Raw genomic sequence first — 13,404 nt, 5'->3', positions numbered from 1 at the left:
TACTAAATCCTGTCTTCTACACAGAGTGTAGGGCCCTTCATTCCCCTACCAGTTTCGCATCGTTTTGTGATCACTGGGATCCCAGCTACTTTATATATTTTATCCCAAAATTCTAAAATTTTTCAAAGATACACATTCAGAATTAATATGCAGCTATCTTTTATAATTTAACCAAGCCAGTTTAATAGTGAGTTGCCACAAAAAGTTACCTAGAATCGGACCTACTGTGTAGCAGTGCCATACTTGTGTCAAACTAAAACCTCAATATACATCAATCAAGTTTCTAAACTCCTCTGTTTCCTTAAACTTAAACCAATCTTATGTGATTACAATCAAAACAAAAAAAATAGGTTGGACTTGAAAACATAAGTTAAAGACTCTGCTCTTGCCCTTTCTTCATCTGAATCTCCACGATATCTCTACATAATACTCCACTCCTTCCTTCTCAAGCTCTGTAGAGAGAACAGCTCTTCTCTGCTTCAACCACATCAATCAGTCTCTGCCTAAATATCCACCATGGAAGGCGAGGGGAATAACATTTCTGTTGTAAAGTCTAGATACTGAATAAATGGCATTGTTAAAAAGGTCTGAACACACTAACTATGCTTTAACGTGTATTGCAAGTAAGGAGTCTCCTAAATATCGTATGACACAGCTTGTAGACTCACAGTACAAAAGTCCCAGATTGAAAAAAGGTAGAAGAAAGAGGAGCCCGTTTGGGAAATATGTTTTGCCACTCCATGCTATAGTGCTAAAAGTTTGTCTGTTCAATGGTAGAACAGATGAATTCATGAAAAAATATTTTGTGAGCAGACATCATCTTTACCTCAAGAATTCCTAAATCTGTAAGTAACTGGATGCTGCAGAGTATTCTGGTAAAGTATCACCATAAGTGGACTGTTACTATAATCTTCATTAGACGCTTGCTTTTGGTCGTTGTTGGATATAGGGCTGGACTTTCTCCCTAGTCCATTCCCAAGCAAGTCACCCTTGAACAGCAATAACCCTGTAAGGTGTGCTTATTTAAGAGCAGAATATCACCTGAGACTGATGAACGGCAGGAATTTGTGGAAGCTTGGATAAGTGCTTGATATTGAGAGCTCCAGGATTTGATTATCAGTAAGATGGAAGGGATGTTATTAAAGAAGACAACTGCTCTAATATTTTGTTTGCTATGAAACACTGACATTAAGCTACTGTTATATTTTTTAAAAGGCATCATTATTTCTTGTTTTCCCACCTCCCTCCATTGCCACCCTAACAGTTCCGTTTTCCTCTTGATAACAGAATGGGGTTCAAACTGACATGTACTAATGACTGCCAGAAGTTCCACCCAGCCATTTCTGCTGCCATTCATGGTCTTGGATATGTAACACCTGTGTAACTCCTTTTATTTACTCAATGCAAAAGCAATATGTAAAGCTCACATTATGGATCCATTTAGACGGAATCTGCAAGAGTCTATAAATATTCTAGAATGGTTTTATACCCCCTGGTATACGCCCTTATATGCCCTTATATGCCCTACTGGTTTAATATAGTAGACTAACGTGTCAAATTAAAAGACAGAAATTAAGAAGATATTTTTGTAAAATAACTTTTCCTCAAAATAGTTTTGAGCCTCTCTTCCAAATAATCCTAAAATGCATTCTTGCAGTGAAAGTATAAACTGCAGGAGATGTGTTTTATAATGGAAACTTTAGGAAACAATCAACCGCTGTGGCAAGGCACTATACAGCAATAATTAATACAAGTAAATGAAATGGTTGAAACTTGAACAGGTAACACAACAGACAGTTTGTATTTAATATGACCTAATATCTTTGATATCACGTATATTCAGAGGAACACAAGTTAAATTAAAAAGCAAAAATATCACACCACAACCCAATCTTATTTAATGCATTGTCATTAGCTAGAAGTACAGAAATTCCCTGACCTTTGAAGTAACCTTTCCAAGGTCTATTTTTCTTCATGTAACTGACTAACGCAAGGGAGCTAAACTATGTGTACAGAAATTTACTCTTGACATGGAATTCAGCCAGGAAAAACTAATCTACCAGTATTCAAACACCTGTAAAAGCAGTGAAAACCCCGAACAATATGGACTACAGAAAGCAGAAGTCCTTCTGCATAAACAGAGATTTATTATGCATTTCTGCTAGAATGTTCTTCACTCTTTGTAAAAGTAACAAACGTCGTATTCTGCAAATATACTTTTCACAACAACAAAAATCAAGACTTTGAATTGTCCTGTGCAAATATCTATTTGTATTGCAACAGTGCTTGATAAAGGCTTTAAGGTTTTCTAGCTTAGTTTGGAAGGGCCACATGAAACTAAGCAGCAGATAACCGCCAGCCAGATGAGCCATTGCAATGGCAAATCCCCATCTATAGATTAGGAGTCAGAACATTCGTAGAAAAAGTACTTAAGAGACATTTGAAAGATCTTTTTAAGAAATTAGTCAATTAAAAGAATATCTTGTGAAATGTCACCAAAATTGTATGTAAATTTGTAAAAAATATGGCTAAATTAAGTTTTCCTTCTGCATCTAATAGGCATTTGTGTAAATTGTATCAGCTGACCACCTCCCCTTTTCTTCCTATTTCAAAATGTAAACGAGGAAAACGAGGAAAACAAATTCCAGTTTTAAAAAAAAAAAACAAACCAAAAAACAAACCACACCACCACAAACAACCAACCCCCACACGGAAACACATTTACATTTATGCTAAATGTATTCCTTTACAAAATAAACTCTACTCCTCTGAGTGCAAGCATGATCTAACCAATGCATTAGAACTCCTAAGGAGCTACAGCATCTTCCAAAAATGAATTAGAAGGGCCTAGGAATCACATAAGCCAGGAAATTGCATGCAGATTGCAAACCGTTCTAAACCTAGAAGATTTGGAAAAATACTCTTATATGCACAATTGAACCTTGCATATCTTGAGGCTCAGCTACATATAGTCTGAAGAAACAAGTAAGAGGGAGGGGAGGAAATACATCAAAATTTTTATGATTTTTTCTTTTTAAATAACTGCAGTTTGATTTTTAGTTTAAAACATTTTAAACCTAATAAGATCTATGTGGGACAGATTATTTGGAAAAAGTCTGGTAGAAGTATACAGTTCTCTTCATACATATGCAATCACTAGTACATGCAGAAGCATATTTCAAATATTTACGTACATTCATGTAACAAAGAAAGGGTTCTGACAAACTGATCCAGTCAAGAATTGCTTAAAAAAAACCAACCAAACAAAATAAAACAAAAATTGAACTTGAAATTGGTCAGATTAGAAAACAAAGACTCATATTTTGAATAGATAAACTCTAGATACTTTTATGTTTCCAAATCAAGTCCTAACTAAAAAAAAAAACAAACCTAATTAAATGCTTCATTTACAGTTTATTTGAATTTAAACCTTTGAGATTTCAGTTTCAAAGGATTTGTTTTCACCTATTTATTACCTAACTCCAAATTTATGTCTATTTAAAAAAACAAACAAGGATAAGAAAGTATGCTTTGCATGAATTAACTATAGATTATTACTGTTTCTGTGAAAAACAATGCAAAATTTCATTAAACACAGAGGAAAGTACAAAAGGGACAGGTTTATCTTACAGATTAATTGACACCTTATGTGTGTTTCAATTTGATTCAATAATTTTTTCAGAAGTTTAACTGCAGTGAACTAAAACCTCTAAAGTACATAACTTAAACTGTTTTATAACACTTTCCCTACTGTTGGGGAGAAAAAATAATAATTTTTTAAAAAATCCAAGCTCTTACCAGATTTATGCTGCCAGTAGGAGACCCATTAAAAGATTCTGGGAGCAGTGAGGAAGGGAAAAGGAAAAAACAGGTTAGAAGATTTTCTCCAATGTAGGGCCACACACAAGAAATAAAAATGCAAAGACAAACCATTATGGAAAATAATGGACAACTGTGGCCATTGGGCAAAATGTTGCACCCAACATTTAAATACTTCAAGTTTCCAGTAAAGACACCTAAAGGAAAATGTGTTTAAGTTTATACAGCTATAGATATGAAATTAATACTCCAGAAAACATTCCTGCTTAAGCTTGTATCACCACATGAAATTGCTTCATTAAGGAGTCAGTTTAATTGTTAAATAATTCCTATTAGATTTGTACTTCAGTTAACGAGAAGAACAATTTTAATTGCTTTAAAAAGCCACATTTTCTATGTACTTTCAATTTCTATTTCCAGATGAAGAATATAGTTACATATTACAACAACCCAACATGCTGAAGAACCTCAAATATTTTTGAATAAAAAGTGAGAATGAAAGAGTCATACACTTATTTTAGCGACACACTTGTTACCAAGCCTTGACAAAAAACGTACACGAGATTAATAAATATACTACAGAAAGAACTATTTGACTCCCAAAACAGTTTACAAAAAAAGCACAAGGAGGAAACATTAATTTAAAAATCAGAGATAGTACAGGAACTTTTTGATTTCTCAAAAACAGTGTGGATAATTTTCTTATTTTCACTTTATAGCAGAAAAAAGAATGGTCCCAGGTAATCCCCCTTACAGATACAGAGCTCACCTCCTTCACCATCGTCTGATCCTCTGAAACTAGGATCCTTCAGCATATCCAGCTCAGCTAACATGCGCACATACAACACATTCTGCTTGAACGAAGGGTAGAATCTTTCATCTCGCAGCATCAATTCATACACCTTATTGAAATAAAAATGCCAATCTTAGAAATATTTATTACATTTTTTATTTAATCAGACAAGCTTTCATAAATTCTACTTGACCAACATGTATCTGTGCATTCTATTATGTGTTTCTGGGTTTCCATTAGGGTTTAAAACCCTAATGCGAGTTTGTCAAATTTCAATTCAGGCTTACTCTTAACTGAAAGGTTAAGTGTGCTACAAGTATAATACAGTGTCAGAAAGTACCTTTCTAACTAGCGAGACATGCACGTATAAGGAGGGAAGTAGCATGTTAACTGTAAATGTTTCCTTCCTCTCCTCTTAACCCTTCCAATTGCACTATAAATATATTTGGTCTTTACCCATTTCACAACAGGTTCTCTCTCTGAGTCCTTCTTTGTTGATAAACTATAAACATAGACCTGCAAACACTTAGGGGGAGAGGTGAGAAGAGGGAAAGGAAGGGAGGAAAGACACCGCATACTCCTTGGTGGCAATGTCCCTCCCCCGCATCCAATAGAGGATGGAGATTCTCCTTTAGCATTTAGGATGAATGAGAACATTCAGTTAATGACCTAAAAATAAAATGACCTAAAATAAATAATGACCTAAAATAAAAATCTCTCAGACTAGGTATATAATTTTAATAATTCACTTTTTTTTCTTAAAAATATATATATATTAGACTTGAGTGATAAGGTCTATGTATGCACATAATAAAAAGACTGTTTTATCTTCAGTACTTGCTGCTTCTGAGTGCTACACTGTGCAGGTTTGCAGAAACAGAACAGTCAAATTAACTTCTGGAAAGAGATATAGAAATGGTAACACACTTACATCCACCTTTGAAAAAGAGAGCTAAAACCCGACCAAAGTTGTACTACTTAGTTATTCTACACAGACACTTTTCTTAAATTGGTGCATAAACACAAATAATAATCCCATAATTCTAAATTGTGCTTCATAATTCGTTTCATACAGGACACCTACTCTTTCTGTCTATTGCTTTGAAATCCACGGGCCATGTATGGCTAAGCAAAAGTTGTCAGTTTAGAGTATGATTTTTATAGACAGGAAAATGTTAAAACAGGTTTTAGGTTTCAGATATTTGAGTTCCTTCCTCCTTTTTCAATGGCTGTAGTGACATTTAATACTCTATAGCATTAACAGTTCTTATGAAATACAGGATGAATAGAGTATACCTTTCTCTGAATGTCATCAAAGATTTCAGGTGTTGGATCCTCATGGTTCAGTGTTTCTGCCAGTTTTGCTACTAAGTTGTCATCAATATTTACTCTTGGAGATGCCTGTCATAGAGATCTAAATCAACTTTTGCAGCATACAAATAAGAAAGCTTCTATTTTCACAAATAAAATCCAATACAATTCTGCAACTCTCTAAGAAAACTAAATTTCTTCTTGATGAGTATCTGTAGAACTGTCTAGAACACACAACAGAGTCAGACTCCCTGCTCCCCCCAAAATTAAGTTCAGAGTTTGTATTAAAACTCAGAAGTTTCAGGATTAAATACTAAGAATCACCTCAAAACCAAAGTATTTTGAAGCAATATCTAAGCCAGATTTACTCAGTCTTAAAAATAGATTTATTTATGAAGAGAAAGATCGAGATTCAGAAATTAAGAAAAAGCCAGTAAGAAAGTAAATGGATGGAGTCCTGAAGCATCTGAGGAAAGGCTAACAGTTTGTCAACTCTGCCAATTTCTGGAGAGATTACCAGTAGCTGTAATCATGGTAGCTTTTTATGCAGACTCTATTACACCTACCAGCATACTAACTATATCAGCCATCAGATTCCCAGTCATCCCTTGGTATGACATATTTTAAACCACTGCCCAGTAAGCATTCTTTTAGATGGGCCCAAGTTCACACACTTTCCCCATTTTCTGTAACAGAGACAGGGAGCCAGCACTGAACCAGACCCAACATAGCTCACTTGATAGCATAGCTGAGAGGCTGAGTTCATCGGCTTTGGAATAGCTCCAGTGTTAGCTGGCTTCTGACTTCAAACTGGTGAGCATTCACAGTCAGCTCAAAAACCCATTAGAGCAAGCTCTGCACAGTCCACCGTGTCGACAGACTATTGAGGTGAAAAACCCATCAGAGCAAGCTCTGCATAGACCACCATATCGATAGACTACTGAGGTGAAAAACCAAAGTGAAAGAAATGATGTGGAAAGAGAAGCATTACAAGATATTTGTGGGATAACTTGTTGAAGGAAGCTTTTGAGTGAGTTGAGGTGTGATTTTTATGCATACGCAAATTCAGAACAAAAATGCTTTGTTAACACAAGTTGACAAGCGTTACCCTTCACAGAAGGCTCTGTTATTACAAGACTACTGGAAGCGTTCAAGCTTAGCCTTGAAAGACACCCAATGGTGATATTTGAGCAATTTATACAGACATTTGTAGAGAGGCACAGGAAGTTATTTCATCTGAAAACCCAATCTTAATTCAAGTTTGTACAAATATTGGGTTGCATTTTTTTAAAAACATTTCTTCTTAAGGGGAGGGGAGGGCAGGGTAAAAGGAAGGGAAAGGGGAAAGGACAGCATACACAAAGGGACAGAATTTCTTATTGTCTTCACATTTTCTCTAGTTTTTCCTCTATTCTAGAAAGTCAGCTTCTGAGGAACACATTCAGTGCATTTGACAGCATAGTCAGTGCCAGTATGAGCCTTTTTAAATAGGGGGAGGGAATGAGGAAGGCATTTTCTTACTGCTTGACATAAGCAGAGAGAAGATACACAACTAATAGCTTAAATGTCAACTTGTAAACAACTTGTATTACATCACATCCATTTCATATTAATGTAGCTATAACTACCAAAGAAGGATCTGCACAAAGAATAAATTCCAAACAATGCAGAAATAAGTTATTCCTACCTTTTCTGATAAATATTGCTCATAAACTCCAAATGCAGCTGCTCTTAATAGACCCTTGGTTTGATTAGTCTGATGTTTTCCATCTTTCTGCCTGCTTTGAAGTACCTCCAGCTGTTGCTGTGCCGTAACCCTGTATCCTTCCACTGTCATCCAGAAAAACAGATGTGCTTGGCCACCAGTCTGCTGCATGTAATCTACAGAAAACAGCCACCACACAACCATAGTTATTGTTGTGCATCCTAGAATGAGAATTCTCTATGATGTTAACCACATATGGAACCCTAGGATCTGGTTATACATCTGGAATACTTGTCATCTAGAGTCAAAAAATAAAAAGTACTATATACATATTGGTGATAATCAGTGAACAAAATTGGGAGCGAAGTCTAGAAACTAAGCACTGAATCCTAAAATGCACATGTAAAAAGTGAATCCATCATTACTGTGTGGATAAAACAGGCTTGTACAGCATGATACAAGTTGAGAGGAAGTTCAAACTGGAATTTTAACAAATCACATGCATCTACTGCAATAAAAGGACTATCACCACCAACTAAACTGATCGATATTCTTCGTGATGATCAGCAGCAGTCCAATTAATTCACAGAAGAGAGTCAAGCATTAGAAAATATTAAAAATGAATTATAGTTTAATGCATCTATCAATTTCTCGATTATACGGTAAACCTAAAATAGTACATAAATTACTGCTGTATTTTAGCTTCTCAAACAACCTTCAGCAGCCTTGTAATCCTCTAAACTTCAATATATAGTCATTAGCTTCAGTAAGACCAGCAAAAGTAAGACTAACGATTGTGGTAAGTTTCAGAGTCATTCCAGTCATAAACCTCTAAGAAATTCTTACAATGATTCTGTTCTAAACAGAACGAACTTGTTAAGTGACGGATTAAGAAACATTGCAAGATCAGTCTTACAGACAGATCAGTATTGAAACAAGCTTGATACAAGCTTTCAGAAGTACTAAGTATGGTGCTCTGAACAGTTAATTATGGACTGATTTGCAAAAAAGGTTTTGGTTTCCTCTGGCAAGGGGCTTATACACATTTAGCTCTCAGTAGACACCTATATTCAGTGATTTCTAGTATACAGTCCTGTGAGTTAGCATATTCTTTATAAATAAAAAAGATCAGATAAATTAACACTTACCCATAAAAAATTGTAGTGCAACATTGTCTACCAGAATATGGTCCAGAGGGACTGTGCAAAGTTTTCCAAAGTTTGCTGCCAGTTTCACAGTATCTATTTCCTGTAAGACATGTGTTCATAGGCTTTATTTTTTTAAAATTAGCTTTTAAAACTTGCACTTACCACAAAGCAGACGTAATAAAAAGAAATTTACATTATAGATAATAAAGCAGCCTCTCAAAGGTGCGTTATTTTCACAATCACTAGTAAGTGAAGATCAAGATCATAAGGTCATGTTCTCATAACTATTTGCCTTCAACATGGATGATTTCTGCTACCTGGGAAGCTTGCTTTTAACACTGTAGTACTATACAGGTCAAATTAACCCCAAATCCCTCACCAATGGTGACAGTAGCATGAATTAACACGACGAACTAATTTCAGAATTTGATGGTGTGCAGGTCACCACAACTTAAATTCACCTCTGCCCAACTTTCTTCTGTTAATATGACATTTCTTGGTATTACAGTAATGCTTCTGATCCAGCTGTAGAATACTTAAACATTTTAACATAACAGTCAATATGCACAAGATTACATTATCTTGGAGCCACATCTAGGTCCAATTAAGAGAGTCAAGAAACTAAGCAAAGTCAAACATACTGATTCTGTCAGCCTTAAAATATAAAACAAAACATAAAATAAGCAAACAGAACAACATTACGTTTTCAAATTTAACACCCAGTTTGCCTCGGCCTTTTCGTTGAACTAAAGAGGTAAACATGTCTGACAAAAGGCAATACATGGAGTCTATAAGGCATTGCAAAATAATCAGCAAGTGTTACCTTTACCAACAAGAGAGATCTCTGCCAAAGACTAAGTGTGAGGCACACAAGGTATGCACTGGAGTAGCGAAAAAGAATGGAATCTAGGTGTATAAATACAAAGATGCTTTGCATCTATGTAGTATTTTGGTTTAACTCTTGTATTGAGAAGGTAAGAATAGTTTTAAGATGTATTGACATACCTAAACTGCTAAAGCCAGAATCCAAAAAACTCTAAACATGTGAATCTTCAGAAAATTTTTCCATATTAAAACTGCAAATACAGGACTCACTTCAGTTGTATAATGTATCCCTATAACTGCATAATTCAAGTTGTGTTTCAAAATGCAGTAATTAAAAAGCTAGACCAAACTAGTAAGTCATTTGCAACTTCACTCTTTCGGAACTAAAATAATTTGAAAATACTTACTTTTCCTGACTGCAATCTCTGAATTCTTGAATCACATACTTTAATTACATATAATAAACTGTTTATTTGATTTTTTATAGTGTTGATATCTGAAAGCAAAACCAAACAAGATTAAGCAATGCAGATGAGTAAATAAACTCTTGTTCTGAAATGCTCTAAAAATATCATACAAAAAGTGACATACCACATAGAAAACACATCAGCTTTGAAGAGAAGGGGTTTTTTTCAGTTTAAATACCTTACTGATGAAAGTGAACAAGAAATATTTTTCTCATTCCTTTTTCAGATCAACTGTTAACTGACTACCCATTAATACCTAAAGTATTACTGAAATTCGGAACCACCAGTCAGGCAAGTTTCAATTCAATGGATGTATCTATCTAACCAATTAGTCTATATTAAAAACAAACAAACAAACAAACAAAAAAAAACAACAACAAAAAATGAGAGACATACAGGAGGACCTGTTTTTCAACACATAAGAAGATTCAAGTTTTAACAATTTACATTTTTTTTTTAAATAACAAAATATTTTATACTATGTTGCATCAGAGTTTGTATTTTCTAAATTTTTTTAATCTTCTTCAGAGATCGTGCTGGCAAATGCATTTCATATTTTGCACAACAATACAGTACTAACCATCTCCCGCTGTATCTAGAGATCGAAGATACTGCAGTTCTTCACTTGCTTTATCTTTCACTGCTTCCAACTCTCCTATATTATCACTTAATTTAATAATATTCATAAAGGCCTCATAGTTACAGTTGGAATCACGAATCTGAAACAGAAAATTTTACAGTGTGAATAATGCAAAACAGGTAAAAGCAGATGACGTGATTTTTTTCATTAACTGAATTCTTTTGACATAGCACTGCAAAGTGGCATTTTGAAAACACTTTGATGCTTCTAAACCCTCCTCTTGATACTAAAATTGTACATGGACCAAGAAAGAGGAAGCATGCACACAGTCAAAACCTATTTCACGCCATCATTTTCTGTTTTCAGGAAGTACAACAAAGACACACGGAAAGTATGTCAACCTACTTAATAAAGATCTTGTCCAAAACCAAATCCACCTCCTTCTGCTACTACCCATGTCCTTAGCTAAGTAGGCAGAAACTGGTGAGACTACAGAAAAGCCTTCAGCTTTACCAAGGTCCCCTGCAAGTGTACATGCTCCCAATGTAATGGCTTCTTAAGATACAGAATTACAACAAGAATTACAACATTCTACAATGTAACCATAACCTACTGGAGAGAAAAAAAAAGGAAATGACCGAATTAATATCCTCTCTGAAACCCTAATTACCTCTTGTAAATACTACTAAGCTATTTCAAATACATACTGTTTTCCCAGTACTGGCACAGGGTGAACCTGCTCTGGGGACTCAAAGGAATTTTTGCAAGTGAAGGAAGCCTGCTGTGCTGCCGAGGTCACTGGAAACCGTTGTGAATGCAGCATGGAGATCAGGGGACGTTTGGCAGCTTTACCGCATGTGCACGCAGGTGCAGAGGGTTCAGCTCTAATGCTGCCTTTACCATCTGAAGCTAAAAAAAGTCACTTCACCCACATCCTTCATAAATGCTCACTTTGATATGGAAATGTAATAATTGGTCTGTACTGCAGAGGTGCATCGACATGAGCTGCACGAGCAGAGAGAATGAAGAGTGAATACCTGTGACCAAAGCTCATGGAAAAATCTTCCTGCTTTTAAAAAAGTAATAGTACAAGTAATACTTGAACTTCAAACATTTTGTAAAAATGTGAATTTCACAGTGAAGAGACAAATTTGGATTAACTTCTGATTTTATATTGAAGCTTTATATTTTATTGCAAGAGAATTAGTATTGAACTAAGGTGTGCCTAGAAACATGGAACTGAACTTCTCATTTTCAGAAGTCAAGTTTTTTTATTCAAATCTGATTTTATGTCAAAGGTTCCAAAAGGAACCAGAATTTGAGTCATCTCTACTTTTGACCTTAATTTCTGCAACAATCTTCTTTTCATAAGTCTTGTATTAAATTTTTTAAAGCATTTATTCTTCCTCACCTTTCCCGCAGCACATTTACTTCCTCATCTCAGAAAGCAATTATGAAAATTAATATTTGGGACATCACCATCATAACAGAAAGCTTTATAAAAACCTCAGAATTCTATCTTTGGATGCAGCCGGGGGCAGTGCTCAGTAAATAAAGAACATGCGTAGGAGGAAAGGGGAAACAAAAATTTAAAAGCTTGGTCCGTATGAGCAGCAGTATTTTTTCATATTAAAGCTAGGTTCCTGTAAGAAAAGCAGCGTGCAAACTTTTACATAAAATGGAGGTGGCTGGAGTGAATGAAACATTGCACGTGTACACTTGAATTCATTCCATATGCAAGAATTTTTACTGTGAACTCCTGAGGGTGTTTTCAGTGTAGTATTTGAATGCACGCTCTAAGGCTAAAATATATGGATAAACGTAGAGAGAATGTGAAGAAAGGAAAAAAAAAATTAAAACTTGACTCATGACCTACAAAGGATAATAAACCGTACGAGTAAGTTTCAACTTGCTTTGCAAAAAATCAGTAACATTAATTAAATATTCTATTTATGTTAATTTTACTACATATTATTTCTTTAAAAGTGTTTTTTTTTTTTGCCGGTGCGTTACAGAGATATTGAAGTAAAGACTTTGTTTCTTCCCATTCAGTTAAATTATTAAGAGCTGCCACAAATATCCCTAAAAAACCCCACCCTGAGATTCCTTAGCACAGACAAAAAACAAAACCAAAACAAAACAACAACAACAAAAAAACCAAAAACAAAAAAACCACAACATTACTACTTTTCATTCTGAAGGCCTCTTACGCTTTAAGGGACACACTGAAAAAACAGTCAAGGGAAGAAAACTTTCAAGGTTACTGCCATACTTCCTGAACAGCTAATTACAACATTCAGAGGACTCAGCTTTACACTTCGCCATACATCTGTCCTCAGTCAGCCAACTTTTGCCAAACAACCACAACACAGAGTACAGATAATACACAGAGAGAGAGAGAGAGAGAGAGAGAGAGAGAGAGAGAGCGCAAGAGCGCGCGTGTGTGTGTGTGTAAAAAAAATTTATGGCTGCAGCCATAAGTTCACTATCTCTGCCAATATATCCATTAGTAACTTTTCTACCAGATATCTATCTGCCATGATTACAGGAAACACAAGTAAAGCTTTATATGAACATATTCTGGAAATATCATTCCTTTTCAACATTATAAATCTTACCATCCATATGACATACTGATTAATATAATCAGGATCACTGAGCTGGTTTATTAATGGAAGAAGAATTCCTCGGGAGAGGATTTCCTGAAAAACAAAATATAATATATCATTTTTATACATTTATTCATAAAGCTAAAT

The 13,404-nt window shown here is 35.0% G+C and overlaps 1 protein-coding gene across 11 annotated transcripts in view; it reads right to left on the bottom strand.

The window, feature by feature from the left end:
- SNX13 (sorting nexin 13) overlaps positions 1-13,404 on the bottom strand; it is a 69,864-nt gene that overhangs the window by 18,970 nt on the left and 37,490 nt on the right. For all 11 annotated transcript variants that reach the window (XR_012672661.1, XM_075143622.1, XM_075143623.1 and 8 more), the window contains 8 exons: positions 13,267-13,350; positions 10,649-10,787; positions 10,009-10,097; positions 8,777-8,876; positions 7,611-7,804; positions 5,909-6,013; positions 4,589-4,721; positions 3,799-3,836 (listed from right to left, as the gene is read on the bottom strand). Coding sequence is in view for 10 of the 11 variants with exons in the window: in XM_075143622.1 (XP_074999723.1) it covers positions 3,799-3,836; positions 4,589-4,721; positions 5,909-6,013; positions 7,611-7,804; positions 8,777-8,876; positions 10,009-10,097; positions 10,649-10,787; positions 13,267-13,350 (882 nt within the window). In the remaining variant the exon portion in view is untranslated. The remainder of the gene's footprint in view (positions 1-3,798; positions 3,837-4,588; positions 4,722-5,908; positions 6,014-7,610; positions 7,805-8,776; positions 8,877-10,008; positions 10,098-10,648; positions 10,788-13,266; positions 13,351-13,404) is intronic.

This window comes from Calonectris borealis, chromosome 2 (assembly GCF_964195595.1).
Source record: "Calonectris borealis chromosome 2, bCalBor7.hap1.2, whole genome shotgun sequence".
Classification (NCBI taxonomy): Eukaryota; Metazoa; Chordata; class Aves; order Procellariiformes; family Procellariidae; genus Calonectris; species Calonectris borealis.
This window is presented reverse-complemented; position numbering and strand designations above follow the sequence as displayed.